This window comes from Tachypleus tridentatus, chromosome 3, assembly GCF_004210375.1.
Source record: "Tachypleus tridentatus isolate NWPU-2018 chromosome 3, ASM421037v1, whole genome shotgun sequence".
Classification (NCBI taxonomy): Eukaryota; Metazoa; Arthropoda; class Merostomata; order Xiphosura; family Limulidae; genus Tachypleus; species Tachypleus tridentatus.
The window spans coordinates 87,070,231-87,094,114 of NC_134827.1; the positions used below are offsets into that span (position 1 = coordinate 87,070,231).

Sequence of the window (23,884 nt, forward strand, 5' to 3'; positions counted from 1 at the left end):
AGCCCTCGTGTAGCTTGGCGCGAATTTCAAACCAAACTATTCTATGAAATTAATTATCGTCTACTGAAGAAATTCATGATATGAATTATTATAAATCGAGTGAAGTTTTTAACTGTAGGTTTTTTTCGCACTTTTTTATTTTTACTATCTTTTTAACTATTTTTTTTCTTCAATTGGTCTCTAAAAACATAATTTTATCTTGTTTTACGTTTATTGATATATAAATTGAAGCCACGTAATTTTCATGTTAATACTTTTAAACTTTTGCAGTTTCCCTTCTGATGATGATCGTGGCGCTACCTAACTACAAAAACTTTTAGTTTAAAATGTTTTGTTCGCGTAAACGTTATATCTGACTGATAAATGCAAAATTATAAAATAAATAGGATTGTTTTCATTTTCATAACTGGTAAAGCAAATTACGTGACTTTTTTTTCTGAATGAATGTCTTTAAAAAATGTAAAGATGCTTTTCTGAAATTATGGGATAGATATGAACAGACAATGGCGTTTTTTATGCAGTCGTGAACATATTCATCAGGCGTGCTGTGTAAACCCGTTCAATGAGATACTATGGTTAAAGGTCTGTTACACACATCAATCTTTTAGATACACGAGCAACTTCGACTCCTTCCAACTTAATGAGGGTGGGTCCAGGGATTGGGTAAGTCACTCAACAGCAGAAGACCAAAGAATTAATGACCATCCTACTTCCGGTCATTTCGCTCTTCTCTATAAGACTTTATAGTTTGCCAAGGATATTCAAAATGGCCCTGGCTAGTTTGTAAGGTTTCTCGCAACCAGTAAAGAATAATCATGAAAGACAAACGTTGTGTACCAACGGAATCTTTCAAATCCTCTCTCTACTAATGGAGCCGTCTGTTTCGGCAGGCTGTGTAGGTCACATTTCCGCTGGCGTTGCCCGATGAGTAGTGTGTATGTGTGAGTGATTTGGTTTTTGTTTCGTTTCTTCTTCTAAAGGAAACTGTTTTCAACAGCTTCATTCGTGGAACTCTGATTCTTAGAATGATTAACAACCATTCTTTATAGATACGAGTCTGGTGCAGACAACGTCCAGTTCGTAACAAATCATTCCCTTATGTGTCCTAGACAGCAGTAAAGAAGAACAGAGATACCATTACTTTATTAGCTACTTCAACATCGGGTCCTTTCAACTTTCTATGCACTCGATCAGTGGTCTGTTTATGGTCAGAATGAATATTTTAAGGCCATTTGGATAAAGTTTCTTACAAAGGATCTCTTTTATTATGCGCGTTAGGTTTAAGAAAACTTAAGTATTTGAAATTGTGTTTTCTGGTGTTCACTAAGATTTTGTGAATTGCTTTAATATCATCCACGAAACATTTATAGCTACCAGATATCCTAAAGAGTGAGCAATTCAATATGACGCAAGTTAGGTACTACCCATTTTAAGAACAATTAATAATTAGAAAACACGGGAAACCTTTCTCATGGGGTAATGTCAAATTATTTTTAAATTGTAATGCAAAACCACTAGCTAGCTAATTATCTCATTTCCATAATTACTTAATTATTACATATTGAGTTCTCTCTCGGATGAGGCTCCTAATAAAGTAATCATAATAACACTATATCAAACTAGCACTATTAAGCTGACCGTAGCATAAGTACATAAAACCTTTGTTGTAAAGGAGTATTAAATTCAAATAAATAATTTTTTTTTTTCATATAGCTAGGAAGTTAGAGCACTAACTGGGGTCCCTCGCTGGTACAGCAGTAAGTCTACGGATTTACAACGCTAAAATCAGTGGTTCGATTCCCCTCGGTGGACTCAGCAGATAGCTCGATGTGGTTTTCCTATAAAACACACACACACATCACTAGTTGGGCTTGTGGTAAGGCTTTGGATTTTGGAACTAGTGAGCCGCGTTCGAATCTGTGTTAAGTCACGTAATATTATTTCACCCACTGTCCCAATTTAAGTTTATAAGAATGGTAGTTAATGAGTTCGTGTGTATGATAGGATGGTGCTAACCAGACAACTTCTCTATAAGCAGTAGTTTAAATGTTTTGATATAAATACAAGACATACATTGATTGGGTTTGAATTTCGCGAGCTACGTATTTTTTTCTACGGGGTTTTCTTAGTGTGCGCTTGAAAATCTTGATTGTTTCAATCATTTGTTTTAGGCTTATGTATATATATTTGTATGTGTGTGTGTGTGTGTGGTGCACTAAAGAGTCGTGTATTAAAAAATAATAAATGAAAACATACTTGTGCAGTTGAGGAAAAATTGTTATTTTTTTAAAAGTTAGAAACAGTACTGTATGTCCCAATGTTGTATTTGAAATTTTAAACTTTTCTTCGCGTTGTAAAACTTGTTAATATACAAGTTATTGTGATTTAAAATGTTTTAAATTTCACGGTTTTAGGATGTTTGTCACCTCGAGCTATGGGTGCGTTATAAGAGTGACGATAAGATTCACTATTTAATTAAACAAGTGTAACATAAAGGCTACCACTGAATTCTGTTGACTAGCTGTTTTACCTCTAGTATATAGGATCCAAATTAGGGACGACATTATGTAGCTATGCTTAAATATCTGAAAAAATAAATTAAACAGTAATGAACGTGATTCTGTTTTCCTGATAGTTTATAGTTGTTAAGGGTGTATAGGTCGCTTTAAGATGTTTATCATTTCTTTTTTATATTCTACGTATACTAAAATATTGAAAATACTGCACATCCTGACATTCGATTCCTAAATACAAGAAACACATTTACTCAACAAAGGTGTAGGAGGCAAAGCAAAATTTTGGGTGAGGGCAGGGTTTATTTGGCTGAACGAAACATTACAGACTCCAGGGCTCCGCTTTAGAATTCTCGAAACCCTTGTATTTTGAATTTAATTTTGTGCATTCCCCTTGGTTTTCCCTGGGAATAATTTCCCTAAATTTGATTCATTTTCTTTACTGAGTTAGATTGAAAGGAAACCTATCCCTCCCCACGCGCTTCCTGTGACACTTTTACAAATAATATTCATCTAATAAATTGAAAATTGTGTTGTTATTCACATTTACTCCCAAATTCTCTGCGAACTTCCACAACCATCCAAAGGGGTGATGAAAAACTAAAACTGTTACGAAGAGAGCTAAATTGTCAATTACATATCTTCTATTGAGACACTTTTTTAAGTAATTAGAACTTTGGAATAAGCTAATATTTCACAAGCCTATAAACACTAAGCCATGATTCAGTTAAGAGTAATGAGTTATTATTCCGAAAAACTGGTTCTCATACAGGACTTTAGCAGTAAGCCGTTCGATCCTAGATAACCCCATGCTTATTTGTCACGATGAGCTCTCGTCAAGATCTTTAACCTCCTCGGGTTTTTTCAGAGCCAGTTAATTTGGGTGACATTCCAACCGTAATTAACTTATTAACAGTGTTATTCAGTAATTTGGAAATATTATTCTTGCTCATGTAGCACTGTTTCAGAGAGATCAGTTTTCAAAATCAGCAGATCTTTGTCGTTGTCTTATTTCTAAATCATATCGTTCATTGTGTCACGTGTCGGTAATTATATATTCTTTACATGTGACAAACAGTCAAGAGTTCAGCTTTAACGAAAAGTCTGTTCCTGTCAAGGGTAAATTTTAGTATATATCGTAATAACACGATGATATCCGCCGGTACAAAGGTCTAAAACGGTACAACTGCTTCAGCACTTTTACAGTTAAGGGAATCACATGAGGTTGTTGTATTTGCGATATAATTACAACCGCAAATTATGTATTCGACCAAAGCGGCTTGGAAAGCTTAAGAATCCTTTAACTTTCATGTTTAATGTGAATTGGCACGAAGAACAATTCTTAATTCAAGTTAAACTGTTGGAAAATTGATTTCATTTATCTTTCAGTATCTAATTACAAAAACTAAACGTATTATACAACATTGTATGTTGATAATGTTTTATATCGACTTATGAGTATATCATAAACAACTGGACTCAGCAGATAGCCTGATGTGGCTCTGCTATAAGAAAACACACACACACATCATACAGAACAAAAGTTCCAAAGAATTAGGAGTCTATAAAGAACAAAGTTACAATGGAATTGATGTATGAAGGAAACATCTTGATGGTCTTACCTTAAGTGGGCCTGGCATGGCCAAACGCGTAAGGCGTGCGACTCGTAATCCGAGGGTCGCGGGTTCGCGCTCGCGTCGCGCTAAACATGCTCGCCCTCCCAGCCGTGGGGGTGTATAATGTGACGGTCAATCCCACTATTCGTTGGTAAAAGAGTAGCCCAAGAGTTGGCGGTGGGTGGTGATGACTAGCTGCCTTCCCTCTAGTGTTACACTGCTAAATTAGGGATGGCTAGCAAAGATAGCCCTCGAGTAGCTTTGTGCGAAATTCCAAAAACAAACAAACAACACTTACCTTAAGTAATTCAGTAAGTATATTTTACTGTCTAGAACAGTTCAAAAGCCAGTTTTGGAACAATATTAATTTTCGTTTTGTGTTATTTCAGTCTGTCTTGTTCCACATAGAGTACAGAATAGTTATTTAAGACTTAACCCCGGAGGTTATTGAAGTATAATACACAGAAGTACAGAGAAGTTGCTGTGTACAAACTGATGGAACAATATATGAAACTGTATATGGTTAACGTGTGATTAAAGTTTTTTACATTTGTGAAATTATATATATTTATAGATATATATAAATATAGAAAGATAAAATGAAAACTCAGTATATGAAAGTTTTTGTTAACACAAAATAAGACTTGGTACTAAGCATTATAAAGAACAGTTCTATGATAACTTATTATTTAATGAATATTTACAAAGACGGGAAATATGGCCGTTCCGTGTAGTTGCAAAAACGTTTGTATTTTTAGGAAGGCGTATAGTTCTTTTAACGTAACCTCAGTACCAGAGCGTGCTGAAGAAATAAATAGCTTTGTTTGATCTCAGTTACCAGTTGAGATCTGGTTAATCACAATAATATGACTTCTTCATCTTTAATTTTGGTGACGTAGCCAGATCACATGGAATGGATAACATCGGAAAATAAGGTCCATCAAAGACGGGCCATGTTTTAGAGATGACACAGGCAGCTTAGATTCCATAACCTGAACTGTTATTTTTAGACTGACAGAACTGATGCACATATTGACACGTGGAAGCTACCTCGTCAGATGAAATCTGTGTGAGCTTATTACTTCTAGCAGGAGATTGTTAATCTCTTGTAATTTGACAGATCATAGAACCAATATCTCATAAGTGGCCACTATGACGTGTAGCTTGTTCTCTATCTAGCTGATGATGAAGTAGTTTCCACTTCGTTAGATTCTATGTTGATAATATCATCTTCTAAAAGTCATCTTTGATGTGTCTGACCCCACTCTCACCAGGGAGTTGAGGTCTTATAACACTAAAAATTAGGTTTCGATAGCCACGTAGGCTACAACTTAAATAGCCCACTGCCTACCTTTGTGCTGAACAACAAACATTCATATACCCATAGTGCTACACTTACTGGTAGTTTCAATATCTTCCTTTTGTTGTATCAAGGTAAGCAAAATTTCCCGCTTAACGTTCATATTTCTCTTCCTAGAAGTGCAAAATATGGATTTAGGTTATGTGATGTAATTTTTTTTTAGATTTAGATCATGTATTGTTGAATGTTTTATATATTTAGGTTATGTATTGTAAGTTTTATAGATTTAGATCATGTATTATTGAGAATTTTACAGATTTAGATTATGTGTCGTAAGTTTTATAGATTTAGGTTATGTATTGTAAGTTTAAAAGATTTAGATCATGTATTATTGACAGTTTTACAGATTTAGGTTATGTATTGTAAGTTTTATAGATTTAGATCATGTATTATTGAAAATTTTATAGATTTGGATTATGTGTTGTAAGTTTTGTAGATTTAGATCATGTATTGTTGAAAGTTTTATAGATTTTGGTTATTTATTGTACGTTTTATAGATTTAGATCATGAATTGTTTTATGTTGTTGTGCAAGGTTTATAAATTTGGTTTATGTATTGTTCAGAGTTTTATAGATGTAGGTTATGTGTTATTGTAAACTATATAGAATTAGATTATGTATTATTGTATGTTTTATAGATTTGGATTACGTGTTGGTGCAAGTTGTATGGATTTGGATCATGTATTGTTGTCAGCTTTATAGTTTTGGGTTATGTGTTGTAAGTTTTATAGCTTTAGGTTATGTTTTGTTGCAAGTTTTATATGTTTAGATCATGTATTGTTATACGTTATACGGATTTAGGTTACGTATTGTTGTAAGTTATACATATTTAGATAATGTATGATTGTAAGTTTTATACATATAGATTATGTATTGTTGTACGTTTTATAGATTTAAGTTATGTGTTGTTGTACATTTTATAGACCAAAGTTACGTGTTATTCTAAGTTCTATAAGTTAAATGCTTGTTACAAGAAAGGTTAATCTGTCTTCTTTCATGTGTTAGTTATTTGAAAAAACTAAGTCCCAAACTATCAGGAATTGTATCAGATTACACAAACTAAGGATAGACCAATATTTAAAAAGTATTATTAAAGCTGCTACTTCATTGGGAAGCAAATTAAACCGATTGTATTGCTGCTTTTGGAGAAACTTAAAATTATCTGTGCCATCTGGCACTTCACAATAATCTGTGTAAATCAAATAACGTTAGTTCAGTACGGATGCTAAAACTATAATGAACCATTTTCTAAAATAATGTGGTCTTCCTGTTTCTGAAACTTTCACTGTGTAATTTTCTCCTATACAAATGCTCACCATCTTTAGAACTTTTAAAACGTTTTTAAAGAGCCACAGCTACTTGAAGCCAATAATCTTATTGCGGATGTTGTCTTTAAAACAACCATAAAACCCAGTGTTGATGGGAACACATGTGGTAAGGTTGACCTAACAGACTTCATCCAGCTGGTCGGTCTCCAAGACGACGCTTGTTGTTCTGGGCTATTTCCTTGTCTGCAGGTGTTATTGGGTAGGTCATCAAGCCGCTTCAGTTTCAGATGAGAAACTCTTGATGTTGACGTGCTGTGATCCTGATGATGATTTGATAGCTCTAATGATTGTAGGTAACATCAAATGTTTTCCTGATTGTTTTTGTCTAATTTTCCTGCTGTGTGTTTCTCTAACTACACTCACATATTTTCAGTAATCGATAAAATGAACGATTAGGCCCTAATCACATTATAGTGATCGTACTTTGGAAGATTTGAGGTTCTATATTACCTAAGCATTGTCTTTCTTTCTGAAAACTAAATTACCCCACAATAAACATGTTTTATTTTGTTGTTGCTGTTTTTAATTTGCTTCGAGATTTTAAACTGTTTGAAATAACTTTCAGATGCAAAAGATTCGTTATGCGTAGCCCAATGTAAGAAAACAGGCACACAACGACCGATACGAAACAATTGATTTTTTTTCAGACGTCTCCAAATTTTCGTATTTTGTCATAAGTGACCTACAAAGGTGCACATATAAGATGCTTACACACAAGTAAAAAGTAGTGTGTATTAACGCAAGTGAGAAATACGAACACATAGAGAAACAATTAAATATTGGTTTTTAAAGTAAAAAAAAAAAAAAACTGCCACTTTTGATAGTTCATTTCAAATTGTTACTTTTAGAATATACATCTAACCATTTATTGTAGCCCAGTCATTTTTCACGTTTTCCTCAACCATTCTATTCTCAGCCAACTCGTTGTCACCATCTTTAAAGTTTCCAATTTTATAAGAACTTGACTTTTTATCTGTTTAAAACAGTGTAGCTTTCGTCTCCATTACTGCAGTGTTGTCAAGGTCAACAGTTAAGTTACTACATCTCTACTTTCAACCAACCCAATATTTGCTTCCCAGCGCGAATTTTCTGGCAAAAGACCAAAACGATAACCCGATGTTTCACCATCTTGATCTGTTTGCCTTTCTACTAAACAGAAACTTTATACTATTATGTACATTTCTGTCCAACTATCTATCTCTCTTTTGAACTGTTGGCGTTCATAAGAAGTGGTTAAGTATTCGATCTTTTAACCCAAACAGAATTTATACATTTCTTTTTGGGTTATTGTTGAGTCAAGGATTTCTGTGTAAGTGTATGCATAGTACACAATAATTTCTTTAAAAGTTAAACTGATACAGTTACAGTCTATAATTAGATAATTATATTTATTTAATGTATAGATGTAGCTGTTGTCGCTGATATGATAGTGCCTTAGTTCACAAGTCCTTTTTTTAATTGAATAGTTAAAAATCTATCATAACACCTTTACTGTGAATACTTATCTATCACAGCACCTTTACTGTGAATATTTTTCTATCACAACACCTTTACTTTGAATACTTATCTATCACAGCACCTTTATTGTGAATATTTTTCTATCATAACACCTTTACTTTGAATACTTATCTATCACAGCACCTTTATTGTGAATATTTTCTATCACAACACCTTTATGAATACTTATCTATCACAGCACCTTTATTGTGAATATTTTCTATCATAACACCTTTACTTTGAATACTTATCTATCACAGCACCTTTATTGTGAATATTTTTCTATCACAACACCTTTACCGTGAATACTTATTTATCACAGCACCTTTACTGTGAATATTTTTCTATCATAACACCTTTACTTTGAATACTTATCTATCACAGCACCTTTACTGTGAATATTTTTCTATCACAACACCTTTACTTTGAATACTTATCTATCACAGCACCTTTATTGTGAATATTTTTCTATCACAACACCTTTACTTTGAATACTTATTTATCACAGCACCTTTACTGTGAATATTTTTCTATCACAACACCTTTACTTTGAATACTTATCTATCACAGCACCTTTACTGTGAATATTTTTCTATCACAACACCTTTACTTTGAATACTTATCTATCACAGCACCTTTATTGTGAATATTTTTCTATCATAACACCTTTACTTTGAATACTTATCTATCACAGCACCTTTATTGTGAATATTTTTCTATCATAACACCTTTACTTTGAATACTTATCTATCACAGCACCTTTATTGTGAATATTTTTCTATCATAACACCTTTACTTTGAATACTTATCTATCACAGCACCTTTATTGTGAATATTTTTCTATCATAACACCTTTACTTTGAATACTTATCTATCACAGCACCTTTATTGTGAATATTTTTCTATCACAACACCTTTACCGTGAATACTTATTTATCACAGCACCTTTACTGTGAATATTTTTCTATCATAACACCTTTACTTTGAATACTTATCTATCACAGCACCTTTATTGTGAATATTTTTCTATCATAACACCTTTACTTTGAATACTTATCTATCACAGCACCTTTATTGTGAATATTTTTCTATCACAACACCTTTACCGTGAATACTTATTTATCACAGCACCTTTATTGTGAATATTTTTCTATCACAACACCTTTACCGTGAATACTTATTTATCACAGCACCTTTACTGTGAATATTTTTCTATCACAACACCTTTACTTTGAATACTTATCTATCACAGCACCTTTATTGTGAATATTTTTCTATCATAACACCTTTACTTTGAATACTTATCTATCACAGCACCTTTATTGTGAATATTTTTCTATCACAACACCTTTACTTTGAATACTTATTTATCACAGCACCTTTACTGTGAATATTTTTCTATCACAACACCTTTACTTTGAATACTTATTTATCACAGCACCTTTACTGTGAATATTTTTCTATCACAACACCTTTACTTTGAATACTTATCTATCACAGCACCTTTATTGTGAATATTTTTCTATCACAACACCTTTACTTTGAATACTTATTTATCACAGCACCTTTACTGTGAATATTTTTCTATCACAACACCTTTACTTTGAATACTTATCTATCACAGCACCTTTATTGTGAATATTTTTCTATCACAACACTTTACTTTGAATATTTATATATCACAGCACCTTTACTGTGAATATTTTTCTATCACAACACCTTTACCGTGAATACTTATCCATCACAGAAAGGTGTCAATAAGCTTTAAAGAAATGATTTTAAGTCAGCTGAAATACTTCTTATACTTTAAATTTGATTGCTTTTATACCATTGTTTCTTATACATAACTTTATACAAGATTTATGTTTAAATCTAGCTCAAATTTCAGCTTTATTCCGACTTACACTGTGTTTTACAATATCGTAATATCCTCTTACTATAATAACTGCTGAACCAAGTGAACGTTTTGTTTGATGTGTATCATTAGAAAAAAAGTAACATCTCTTCACTTGTTATGTAAAGTGACAAATTTTAAAGCTTTATGTTTCATGTTTTTACTTCCACCATTCAAAGTCACGTAAACGCGGAGCTTGGGTAAAACATGTATTTCCAACTGGATGTACCTGACCAAAGTTACAACTGGATTTTCTGGAACTTTCTCTTTCATATAATGTCGTACACACGTTCAATTGATTGTATTTTTAATACACACACATATATATATATTTAATTTTATAGAATAACTATTTTCGAATAAGTACAAGAGAAATTACATTTTTGAGCACAGCCAAGTTATAAGTGACGACCTAGATCTTAAGTTTGTAGATAGTTAACCGCCCCCTCCTCCCCCAATTATTATTCTGATAATCTAATATTAAATGTGGAACTGTAGACTTTACAGATAAAAATACGACATAGTTTTCTTGTTTTTATTCTATACTGTTTCGTCCATTCTAAGATTCCCCATAAAATTTGTACTCCATCAAATTGCCTAGAACAAATTTCACAGGCAACTTTACCATAACTGTTTCATAAGTTCGGTTGTTAATGGCCCAGTTACTTCTCTGATTGTTAAGCCTAATTGCTGCTATAAACTGTGAAAAAATCTTAGTTGAGGCGTAGAAGATGAATAAACATCACGTTGTCTAAGTAACCACTGATCTGATGCTTTAGGGTTGGAATCCTGTCGTAAATCTTTCCATAGATGGCGATGGCAGCGACTCCAGGCGACACCCTGTCCTACAATGTCGATATTTGAGAAGTGTAAACATTTTTGTTAAAACGAAGCATAGTATTTACCATATCACTGGTTTCCACACAACATGGTGTGAAAAAAGTTTACTCAACTGACAATTCATTTTTGTTTTTAAGTATGTCACATGTTGTCGTTTTTATCTATTTTTTGTTATTAATTAAGTTGAATAATTTTACGATAACTGTAAGATTAATTTTTAATAACAAAATTATTACTTTGGTATATACTAATGTAGCTATACTTTAAACTGTTTAACACGGGAAAAAGCTTTAGGCCTATGTCTATCATCGCGAAAGTGACTTTATAATAGGTTGTTAAAAAATAAGTAAATACAATAAATAATTACATATTAGCCATTTTTAAAGATAAAATACTCTAATATCGACACCTAGTGAAGGAGTTTTAATCTATTTTTAACTATTTCCTAGAGTCTGTATCAGGTTTCATGATTAACTACTAGAACCTGCTCTGGAAAGACCACCCGTAATAAATATATCAAAATAACCGACTTGATAAATTCACATTCAGCAAATGCGTGTTTTCTGCACCGACACCATAATCATAATAATAAAAAAATTAATTCAGAAAACTTTAATTAAAAAAGATTTAATAACAAGAAGTCAGATCTTACTAGTTCAGTATGCAAAGTAGAATATATATATATATATATTCACTAAAGATTTTTCCACGCAAAGCCAGTGCATCGCGTCTAACTTGCGGTATAACCCTTATTAGCCTAAACTTAATTTGGGTGGTTCTTATGAACACATATAGAGTAACAGTTAATTACAGGTAGCTATAGATTACTGAAGACGCTTTACATTTCACGTAGTTAGAATGCGTTTGTACTCTTGTTATTACTCCAAAATATATCGAATGTGATAGAAATTAATTTACGATTAGACTAGGAATCGTCATTCGTATTTCACACCGTCGTTCGATCCGAGAGATGTAGAAGCTATTCACGCCGGCGATTTACTGGAATCCGTTCGACAGGTTTTGAACGAAGAAACTCACTAAAAACTCGGTCGGTTTCCTAAGCCTAGCTGTCGAATCGTAAACAGACACGTCTCATTCGAGCTTATGTTACCAAACATTTTAAATCAAACTACAACTGGAGCGATATTTTGCTTGTAATATAGCGTGTTGAATAATTATTTACCAATATTCTTTGTTCGACCTTGATTTTAGGCTGAATTTTATAACTTGAACAGAAATCTAATTCATAATCTATTGACACTTCTACGGATAGATATATAGTTTTCTGCCCTTGTGCTTATTTTACAGACGTGTGATGTTTTCCTTCCGTAATGGATGTATAACAGTGTGTGAGATATATCCCAAATTCTTCGAAAAATGAAAATAACTAGCTGGGAAAGTATTTGAAACAGTAATATAAGTTCAACAGATGCAAAGATTTACCATCGGATTAGAAGTAGAAGGAAGGCCACTTTAAACTAAGGATTTTGTCAGCGTGGTGGCCTCTTATGCAAATATGAATGAAGAAAGTTTGATATTATACCTTTATTTATAAATCAATTTTTTTCGGTTTCTGCCAACATGAATATTAAATGGTTCAAAGACAGTTACGGTCTGCAATGGTGTCGTAGTAAGATTCAGTTTTTGTTCGATACATTTTTGAACAAGTTTACGGATAGTTTTCGTTTGTTTGTTTTTAAAACGCAAGAAACAAAGTTGAGTTAAATTATTTCAATGGAATCTCTTTACTGTTCTGTATTTTCAGCTTGCCAGCTTAGAGAATAAACCTTACTAAACAGAGGTACTGGTACAATCATTATCCATAACATTTTTACAGTACCTGTTCTACAAACTAACTTGCTGTAAATTACACTAAAATATACCTTATCAGTGAAAAAACTCAAAAACTAAACTATTAGTGTGACTGTGTATTTTTTTATAACAAAGACACATCCAGCTGTCTGCTGTGTCCGGCGGAAGAAATCGAACTCCTGATTGTAGCGTTGTAAATCCAAAGAATTATCGTTACAGACTGACCTCTGGGCAATAAAGGTTGGTTTGCAGATTATCCAACGTAATACGGGATCTAATCTTTAGCTTCTCAGTTAACTATCATTGTGTATAATATGGCGTAACGGTTTTTTTGTTTTGTTTTTAAATTTTGGTACTTATACTTAAAAAAAAAAAGTTTCCTTTGTACCGAAGGACAAAGGGCTAAAAATTTAAAACCGTTGACCAACTTTGTTCCCCCAACCAACACGTGTTTCACAGCTGGGGCTCCATTTGTCAGAGCAGTGTGTCATGTGGGGGTAGGGTGTGGGTAACACAATCACTCTGAATGACGTCTCTTTCTCTTCCTCCTCCCACACCTCCTCCCCTGCGGAGGAAAACAAGGAAATCGAAGGCACATGGATTCCGTCTTTTCGCAGCTACACGGTCAGTTGAGAGAGAAAAATGGGCTTGCCACTCGCCAGGTTTTGCAGGGCAACCAAAAAGTCATGGGAACTGACTTCCGCTCTTCCCAACAGTACTTCAGTCTCCATAAAAATCAAGTGACATTTGAGATACACTTGTGTACTCTCGTTCACCAAGCTAATTAGAGACAAGACTTCATTCTGGCGGTAATAAGAAACTGTTTGCTTTTCTCCCATCATTTTATGACATTTCATGTTATTTCTGTTGTTGTCATAGTTACATTTATTCTTACATATTAGTTGTGACTATGACGCGCCCCCTCCTTACTGACGTCATGTTTACCTTATTACTGTGCAATATTATCATTTTCTGATTTTTTTTTCTATAATAACATTGATTTAACTCTTAGTGGTGGAGTTACATCAGTTACTATTTTTATCCAGTAAAAGTTTACATATTAGTCGTAAAAGATTACAGTTGAAAGATGCCTGTAATTCATGTACTGTTCAGTAGGCTTCCTGTTTAAAGACTAAAAAAAAAAAGTTTCAGCCGTTACCAAAACACGTGCAAAAAGCAGATATGTGAAACTATTACTACTTACCACAGATATATAAAGCTACTTTTCTAGCTACGTTTTTGTTTAACTACACACTACCGTGGATGGAATAGTAAAGCTGGGATGTTACTTTTAAATAGTTTAAACCTTCAGTCAACGAAATTCATACTTGTGTCAGTACTAACCGTAGAGGTTCTTCTTGAAGTGCTTGGCGACGTATTTTAATATTCATGATAAGAGACTATACTTCATCCAAAACCATTAACTGTTTTTTTAATAAATTCAAATATACAGTCTGCATGAATTCACTCACGGATGGTCTTAGACGAGTGACATGTGAATCTTAAACACTAAGAAATTTAATGGGAGTAAAGTTTGAGTGCAAATGTAAATCTAGTACTGTGTTCTAAATATATCCAGAAATCTTACTCATATTACGTCACTGAAATGTCATGCATTAAACAACTGGTTCTGGTGTTAAAGCACAAAAGCTCAAAATTTTGACTGAGTGTGAAAAAGAAATACATTTTTTTTTGTGTAGAAATATGGGAAAGAAAATTTCACTTTCCACGTTTTTAACGATACAACAATGTCTAATTTACGAGAATAAATATAAATATTTTGCAATAATTTCATAATTTTTATTCATCGTATTCTTCATTAAAAAACTCTGGTCACAACAATGTAGTAAAGCTACACAGTGGGCTATTTGTGCTCTGCCTACCATGGGTATCGAAACTCGGTTTTAGCGGTATGAGTCAGTAGACGTACCGCTGTGCCATTGAAAGGCATTGGAAGACAACTCATTATTACTTTTGTAAGGTAATATTTGAAAACAATATGGTTTCTGAACAGTTTAAGGAATTATAACAAAATCGTCATAACCTCAGGAATATATATTTATACCTGACACTTTATTCACCGACTTCGACTGGCTTATTGCTAAAATACTTGTTTAAAGTGTATGTTGGAACACATTCTATATTTCTGAAGATGTGATGGCAATTTGGGCAGAATTCTACATGTGTCATTAAGCTGGAAACATAAAGTATAAGCAGCGTGAAACCTATTAAACACTTTTATGGCACAGTATAAAACTGTTGGAGTTACGTTAAGAGAGTGTAACACACAGACAATATACGTTTGTGACGACATGATATATACTTACTTGAGTCATCATATCTATCAAAATGGGATGGACGATGGGCCTTAGGGCCGATGAGTAATTGTTCGAATTGAAAACTATGTTATTTGGGAAATATTTCTTTGTCTCTGGCTTTTATTGTTATTCTGTTACTTGTGGTATTGACATTAAAACATTGTAGAATATGTAAAGTATCATATGAGGCCATGTTTACTTCTTGTTTCAAGCACCGTCATTTTAAAATTACATTACTGAAGCTTATACAAAAAGGACCTTTGTCTTCGTTTCATCTACAAGTAAGGATGAACTCGGACATTTAACCTTACAAATGAAATCATAAAAAAACTGTTGAGATCAGAGTTATAACTCTTAGAAACTCGAAACTTCGTGTGATAGAGACAGAGAAGTTGATAAGAAATTCTGTGCAAAACTAGTACAAAGATCAACTGAAAGATACATGTAGAAATACAAAACACACGCATACTAGTCCGTATGTGTATCTCTATAACGTACGCACTTACATGTATAACACAAAAGGGCGTATGTTTAAATTGTTATTAATATTATCGTTTTACTTGAAATCAAAGACCTTTTCTACATAGACTCGAAATAAAAACTATAGCGACACACTTCCGCTTCAGTTGACTCTACAGTGTCCTAATAATTTTAATTACTAGTTAATCTAACGTATTGTAGTAAATGTTTTACTTTTTTCCATTTAAAGAAAGTTGTTAGTTGCCCTTTACCATTTTTAGAATTAAAGTTTTGTATCTTAAGTTTTACGTCCAAGCTAAAAATACCATCCCTTATAAATTTTAATGCTTTGATGTAGAATAATAATGTCGAAAACTTGATAATTTTTTATTAAATTATTTTAAAAGTAAATATTTGAACTTTTTTTTTATTTTTGTAAAATTTCTTACACGTTTAAAATGTATTTGTGAACACACCGCCAGATGGCAACAGACAACAGTTTATGTATTTCCTACTCACAACATTAGCATGTCATACATGATAACGGGAGAACGGATTATAGATGCTATTTTCGGCAAATATTACATTTAAGGGCATTAAGAGTAGAATATTATTCCTATTCACGATTAACAAATTACATTTAAGAGCATTAAGGTTAAAAGATTAGTCCTATTCATAATTAACCAATTACATTTCAGGACATTAAGATTAGAAGATAGTTCTATTCATGATTAACCAATTACATTTCAGGACATTAAGATTAAAAGATAGTTCTATTCATGATTAACCAATTACATTTAAGGACATTAAGATTAGAAGATAGTTCTATTCATGACCAAAAACAATTATACCAACTGTTTTCCTACTATAACGAACCTGACCAAAAGCAAGACTTGTTAGTAGTAACCTAATGTTTTTTTATCTGGTTTATTGATTAATCCATTCACACAATTATTGTAAAACTTAAAGCAAAGTGTTTGCTTTGCAGGCAACTAAACATTTTACTTCTTAGACAAACTGCCCCCCAAGTGGCACAGCGGTATGTCATACCACTATAAATTGGGTTTCGATACCCATGGTAGGCGGAGCATAGATAACCCATTGTGTAGCTTCGTGCTTAAATCCAAAACAAATAACCTTAAACAAAGTGACTAGCACCCCCTGATAGTTCAGAAGTAAATTCACGGACTTCGATTCCTCGTGGTGGACAGAGCTTTGATAGTCATTGTATAGCTTTGAAATAAAACAAATAAGCAAGCGATAAACCAAGTCATTTCTCAAGTGCATTCATCTTCTTTTATTTTCTTACGGTTTTCTCTTTTTTTTTAACCAGTTTGATGCCGAAAGTAACGACGAGAACGATAAAATTCAACAGTGGCAACAAGAACAAATCCATCGCCAACAGCAACAGTTAGTCCAACAACAACAAAAAATCCAGGAGCTCCAGGTAGGCCTAAATCCCACGAGATTTCTACATAATGTAATGAAACCTTACCCCCTTGTAAACACACAACAGAATCCTCGGAATTACGTTTATCAATGCTAAACATTCTTGTGAAAAATAAAACAAAAATTGCAGAGGTCGTAACTCCTTTCATCCCTATATATCACAGACTGTACATCTGGTTTTTGTCGTATTATTTTATACTGTTGCCTAATGAAGTGTAATATAACTGATCTTTTGGTTCTTTCTAACGTCTTTAATGCTGTTCTCCATTAAACACAATCCTTTAAGGGCTGAAGGACGGGAAAAAGTTCCCGAAGATAAAGCGATCGCATCGGTTTCGTGGACATAGTAAATCTCACGTCATTTGTTGGCTGTTTATTTTATAACAAAACCTCGTTAGGCTATCTGCTGTGTTGTACCGCGGAGAATCGTAACCTTGGATTTAGCGTTGTTATTCCGTAAACTTATTATCGCTGTCCTACAGGGGGAACGTTAGTTGAACTGGACTCCTGAAATGCCTTATTTCTGAAAGTAACTGGTACTATTTATACAAGAATTATAAACTTCGTGGTAGAGGTCTTCCTAGCTTGCAGTTGATCACAAATTACATACCCCGAAAAACATTTGTGCAGTTGCAAATTAACCTACGTAAGTAAGTTCAAGGGGACAGATATCTTCAAAAAATATATTAAAAATTATAAACTTCCATTCCAATGTTGATAAATAAATGTATTTACTAGTTCATTCTTTAATTTGTACATTATTTGTTACTAGGATTGTTATGTGTGAACTGTAAGAAGGTTTGTTTGTTTGTTTTGAATTTTGCGCAAAGCTACACGAGGGATATCTACACTAGCCGTCCCTAATTTAGCAGTGCAAGACTAGAGGGAAGGCAGCTAGTCATTACCACCCACCGCCAACTCTTGGACTACTCTTTTACCAACGAATAGTGAGATTTACCGTCACATTATAACGCCCCACGACTGAAAGGACGAGCATGTTTGGTGTGACGGGAATTAGAACCCGCGACACTCGGATTACGAGTAGAGTGCCTTAACCACTTGGCCATGCCAGGCCGTGTAAGAAGGCGTCATGTATTTAAAAAAATAAAAAATATATAATTGTGTAGTCGAAAAAAAACAACTTAGGAAAAGCTGTGTTTGCTGGAAGTCGAAAAACAAGATATGAAACCTTAGCAGCGTATACAAATTAAAGAATTATTTATTTTACAGTTACACACTATTTAGTAACAAAACCCATTGGTTAAATCTTAATTGTTTTTAACCTAACGTCAGAATTTTCTGGAATTTATTCTGGGGAATACATTATGTTAAACGCCCAAGAAATATTTTTTAGTTGTACTTGTCCATTAATAGCTACTTTTTTGTATATACGTACATGTGTGTATATGTTCCCTGTACGTTGTTTTAACACAAAGCTATATAGTAGGCTATTTTAGCTTTCTGAGTCCATAAACTTACAGCACTCGTTGGCTCATTGGTAAGTCAGAGGACCCATAACGCCAAAAATCGGGTATCGGCACCCACAATGAGCAGTGCACAGATAGCCCGTTGTGTGGGTTTATACTTGACAGTAAACTTTCCAACCAGAAGACATTTCACATATAAAAACCGTGAGTTCACATTTCTTAAAACGTGTAAATATTTTTTTTAAAAACTTGCCGAGAGATGTAAAGAAATAACAAGTTGGTTTGTCGGTTGAAGTTAAGCAAAATGCTACACAATGGGCTATCTATGCTCTGCCCATCACGGGTATGGAAACTCGGTTTCTAGTGTTGTAAGCCCGCCGATATAACGCTGTGCCACTGCGGGGCGGGTATAACAGAATTTACGTATTTAGCGCGAATGAAAAACGTTCGACACTAATTTATACAATTATACTAATTCCCACGGTATTCACAGGTTTTTGTGTTGTTTTTTAACTGGATTCATTTCTGAGATTCACATTAATTTTAACTTTTAACTCTGAAGAAAGATCAACTTGAAAACAAATTATTTTATTTCAAAGTTTCAATTCCTTTTTTTTTTTTTCTAAACATTTCTATGATGGTAAAACCTGTAGTTCAAAATATTTAGGAGTTGGTATTCTGCATATTCAGACTCGTACTACATAGCTTCTTACCAAAGAAAAAAATATATAAACTAGTTTTATAAATCAACTGGTATTTTTCTTAGCTTCCAATAATCATATTTTTATCAGTATTTAGTTTACTTTATTTCTTGCAACTTAAACACATGTTCAAAAATGAACAAATTTCAAATTTCTGTCACTTTGAATATTTCATTTTGAATTTTTCACGATTGGTAAAATGATGTTTTCTCGGGTTGCAGAACCGACTCAACGGGCATTACGTGACAGTTGCGGGCGTGAAGTCTCTACCAGGACTCCCGACCTTACCTGGCACCCTGACGCCTCAGGCACTCATGTTTTTACCCATGCTAGATGGCCGGCTCCCAGCAGCCACTGTACTCCCTTACGCAGCAACTACATTTCCAGGAGAAAGCGGTTTGGTCACCACGGCAACAGGAGTACCACCGCTACTTCCCCGCGTCTCTGTTCCTTCGCTAGCACTTAGCGCCACCTCTCAACAAGTTGGACAAACAACTAGCTTACCTTCTGTAACTCCAACGGTAAGTAACGTTTATCAAGACAAAATAGTTACTACGTCACGTTAGTTTGCACACACAAAAAAATCTCCAAATTATATTTGGCATGTACAAATCGGTAATTTTTACCATGCAAACAAACAAGCTATTCATACCCTTAAATGGAAACTGTAATGTAATCTGCCTCTAGAAAACTAAATACAGTACTACTTACCTGTACGAAAAGATATGGCTTACCCTCAAAAACAGATAAATAATCTCATGCTCAGAATCTCTGCTTTTCACCACAGTTACCGGCAATAAAACAACTCCATATTGGACGCTCTTACGTGAAGCTTAAATATATTTTAAATAGTATTCTTATGTTACTTTTCTTTGGGATGTTTTCCTACGTTTATTGTAATTTTGAATTGTATGTTGTCTTAACAAGTTTTTAACACATTCATTTGTCTTTCGATTGTCATAAAGAAAGGTTTTTATTCTAACTTACTGTGTTATTTCGTCTTATTAGGAGCTTATGTTTGAGTTGGTTGAGTTGTGTAACAGTTTTAAACACAGTGGTTTATTCTTTGGTTGCCATAAGGAAATGTTTTACTCTAACTTACTAAGTTATTTTGTGCTCGAGTTTGAAATAGTCTTATTTGGTCGTATTTTTCGTTCGGAAATCCTACAAGAAATTCTTTATCAGAATAATTTTACGAAAGAGAAACGCATGGGAGGTTTGAAACAGGTTGTCTTGGTCTGGATGTTTAAAGAAAAATTACATTTTCCCGCAAGACATGCGTGACAGCACTGTTGAACAGACGACGTTGCCATAGTTTCAATTTGTTGCCTTCTCAGCACCTTCGAATTAAACTTTCAGACAAGTTATTATGAAACGAAGTTAAAAAATATGGATATAGAAGGGGTTTAAGTTAATTCCGAGTAACATGGAGATTAATAGATGTTCATTTGTGACTTGATTTGATAAAACGCCCTCTTCATGTAATAAATCTACTCGGGTTTTTATTGTAGGACTTATTGATTATTGCGTTTTTTTACTCTACATTTTGAATAAAAATACATGTTTCCACCCTTTTGCATCCGTGTCTAAGTGGCTTGCGTTCGTGGAAAACCAGTTCGTCAGTGGCTCAGCGCCTCTGTGCTCTATAAATCGGTTTTTGATACCCATGATGGGCACAACACAAAGAGCTCATTGCGTAGCTTTGTACTTTACAAAGGTTTTAAATAAATAAATAACAATGCAGTGATGGTCAAGTAATCCAAATTGTATCATTTATTTTTGTTCTGGCTCAATTTACTTTGCTGGGTTAAATTTTATTGTATCTTTAAGAATAAAAATAAACATTTAAAAATTCTTTAAACTATGTTTTCATAGAAAACTTTAAAATTTGTTTATCATGTATTCTGAGAAAACCTTCTCATCTTAGTTGGTAATAAGTAGACTTAGCGATTGGAATCAAAATTATAAACACCGAGAATACGTACGTTCGAAACTATACCTACAGCAAACAGTTTGTATTTTCTATTTTCCTTTTGATGAAAAGGTATAGTTAACCAGTGCAATGTACATTATTACAGTTCCTGGGGCTTGGCATGGTCTGTTGGTTATGGTACATTATTACAGTTCCTGGGGCTTGGCATGGTCTGTTGGTTATGGTACATTATTACAGTTCCTGGGGCTTGGCATGGTCTGTTGGTTATGGTACATTATTACAGTTCCTGGGGCTTGGCATGGTCTGTTGGTTATGGTACATTATTACAGTTCCTGGGGCTTGGCATGGTCTGTTGGTTATGGCGATCGACTCGCAACCTGAGGATCGCGGGTTCGAAGTTTCATCACCAAATATGCTTGCCGTTTCAGGTGGAGACGTTATAATTTAACGGTCAATCCCAATATTCATTGGGAAAAGTGTAATCCAAGTGTTGGCAGTGAGTGGTGTTGACTAGTCTAGTCTATCACTGCTAAGTTAACCACAGTGTAGCTTTAAAACAACCAAACTACACTTTCGTTGGTGCCGAATAACTTGTTACTTGTTTGTTGTCCACGATAGCTTAAGTTATTGTGACCGAGATGGTTGTTAGGACTACTTCATATGTTGGTTATTACCAACACGTGCATTGAAAGAACATTAAAATTTTGTCCAGCTAGGTCGTAACAACAAGAACCTATTTTACAAGTGCGAGCTTTTCTGGTTTTACAGAAACTTCCAATCCTGACGACTTGTCTTACTTAGATCAGACTTTGATTTTGTGGATCTGATTAGAGCACAAGAGATACACCTAACGACAAAGGAACTGGAACTTTTTACGGCTTGATTCATTTAAACAAAAATTCTATTTCTCTAAGTGAGTCCGTGTTGCGTATTTACCGAGGAAAACATTTTTTCGCCAGCACTTTGTAGATTAGAGGACCACCATGCACCAGATGGTAGGAGTTTTCACGCCACGTAAGAGTTTCTGGTTGCCGGTAATGCACGCTCCGCTCGGGGTCTGTCCGTAGGGAGTCGTGCGGGCTCGTAGAGAACTCTGCTGCCAAAGCAAGTTCTAGAAAAATCAACGATTATGGTGGATCAGCATGTTGTAAATCGGACGGTACTCGTACCAGAAATAATTGCAATCCATCCAATGATTCCATCATAAAGCGCGGTAAAATTAAATCAAAGCCGGCCATACGAACAGTTCTGGCCCTCAAATCTTTGATCTTCCCGCGAATGGAAGACGAACAAAAGCTCAGGCACTAGCTATGAAATATTAAGAGCAGAGTGCGTTGTAAATGCGCTTTATTCAATTGACTTGCATTAAGATATGAAATATTGAAACAGTTTTAGGTACGGCCCAACAATAGAGGAGAGTAGTTCCAGCTAAATTACATGCTTGGCATATTACATTAGCAGTCCAGGAGTTTCAATTTCACTGTTGCTAGCAATTTTCAACTCTGTTTTTTTTCCAATACAGTTTGAAGTCTTTCTCTTCTTCTTCTTTTTCTCAAAAACTTTATTTGCGGATATCACTATCTTTATACAAGAATGAGTTATCATTCTTTCTTTGATTTCATTAAGAAAGAAACAAAAAATTAAATCTGTATGTATATTCTGCATGTGGATTGTATATACGTGCTTAGCTATTCCACGCAGGAGCGCGCTACTACTTAACGTGCACTAAGTCAATGAAGGACTAGTAGTATCAGACTGAAACTTTAGAATTTTAGAACGCAGCTTTGTGAAGTGAGTCTTTAAGATTTGGCATACATCAATCATGTAATTATTTTTGTTATATCGTTATGAATTTTACACCCAGTACATCTAGAGTTACGAAAAAAAAAAAACGTGTTTTTTTTTTTATATTTTCATCGAAAAGCTAATATTTATTATATGGCTCGTGTTGTAATTTTAAATTATCCTCCACTTGTCTTCGATCACGTTGGTTTTGGGGCGTCTGGAAACATTGTCGATGCTACAGTTGCTTTTAACGTGTCCTATTCTATCTGTTCGGATCAGAATATAAATATATTTTGATGTGGGTGCTTATGAGGTTTTTCATCAATAGATCAGCGATGAAACGAACCCCATATAATACCCCGCTGGTACAGTGTTAAGTCTACGGATTACCAACGCTAAAATCAACGGTTCGATTTCCCTCGGTGCACACAGTAGATAACCAGGTGTGACCTTGCTCTAACAAAACGCACAAATGAACTCTACAGTGCTTTTAACCTATACAGCCTGAGTTTAACAGGTGGCGCTTCTTATGTTCGTAAACTACCAAGTATATTATCCCAAAGTAAGTTATTTGCCGGATTTTCTACAAATAGTTTTCACGTTTTGCGTTTAGATACCATTGAACGTCATATTATTATCCGCCAGGTTTGTTTGTTTGTTTTGGAATTTCGCACAAAGCTACTCGAGGGCTATCTGTGCTAGCCTAGAGGGAAGGCATAGTCATCACCACCCACCGCCAACTCTTGGGCTACTTTTTAACGAAAAGTGGGATTGACCGTATTTTGGGAGGGCGAGCTACCCGCGACCCTCAGTAACGCGCTAGGCCAATTATCCGCCAGCTAAACTAAATTTCATTGTATTATTTATTTATTTTCTAAGTTTTAAAACATTGTACTCATTTATAGAGTGCACTAGACAAACTTGAAGTTACTTTTAAAAACGTCTTACAAATA

The 23,884-nt window shown here is 34.1% G+C and overlaps 1 protein-coding gene and 1 long non-coding RNA gene across 22 annotated transcripts in view; one reads left to right on the plus strand and one right to left on the minus strand.

The window, feature by feature from the left end:
• The window catches only part of LOC143247406 (uncharacterized), a 298,078-nt gene that overhangs the window by 254,406 nt on the left and 19,788 nt on the right, over positions 1–23,884 (plus strand). For 15 of the 18 annotated variants that reach the window (XM_076495458.1, XM_076495455.1, XM_076495456.1 and 12 more), the window contains 2 exons: positions 16,970–17,083; positions 19,435–19,734. In XM_076495458.1, the coding sequence (XP_076351573.1) occupies positions 16,970–17,083; positions 19,435–19,734 (414 nt within the window). The remainder of the gene's footprint in view (positions 1–16,969; positions 17,084–19,434; positions 19,735–23,884) is intronic. The other 3 variants (XM_076495464.1, XM_076495465.1, XM_076495466.1) reach the window with 1 other exon arrangement.
• Positions 1–23,884, minus strand: part of LOC143247409 (uncharacterized) — a 70,003-nt gene that overhangs the window by 11,608 nt on the left and 34,511 nt on the right. Inside the window, exon 3 of one of the 4 annotated variants that reach the window (XR_013026556.1) lies at positions 10,415–11,052. The exons of the other annotated variants lie outside the window; for them this stretch is intronic. This is a non-coding gene — a long non-coding RNA (uncharacterized LOC143247409). Of the gene's footprint in view, positions 1–10,414; positions 11,053–23,884 lie in introns of those variants that run through there. 4 annotated transcript variants of the gene reach the window in all.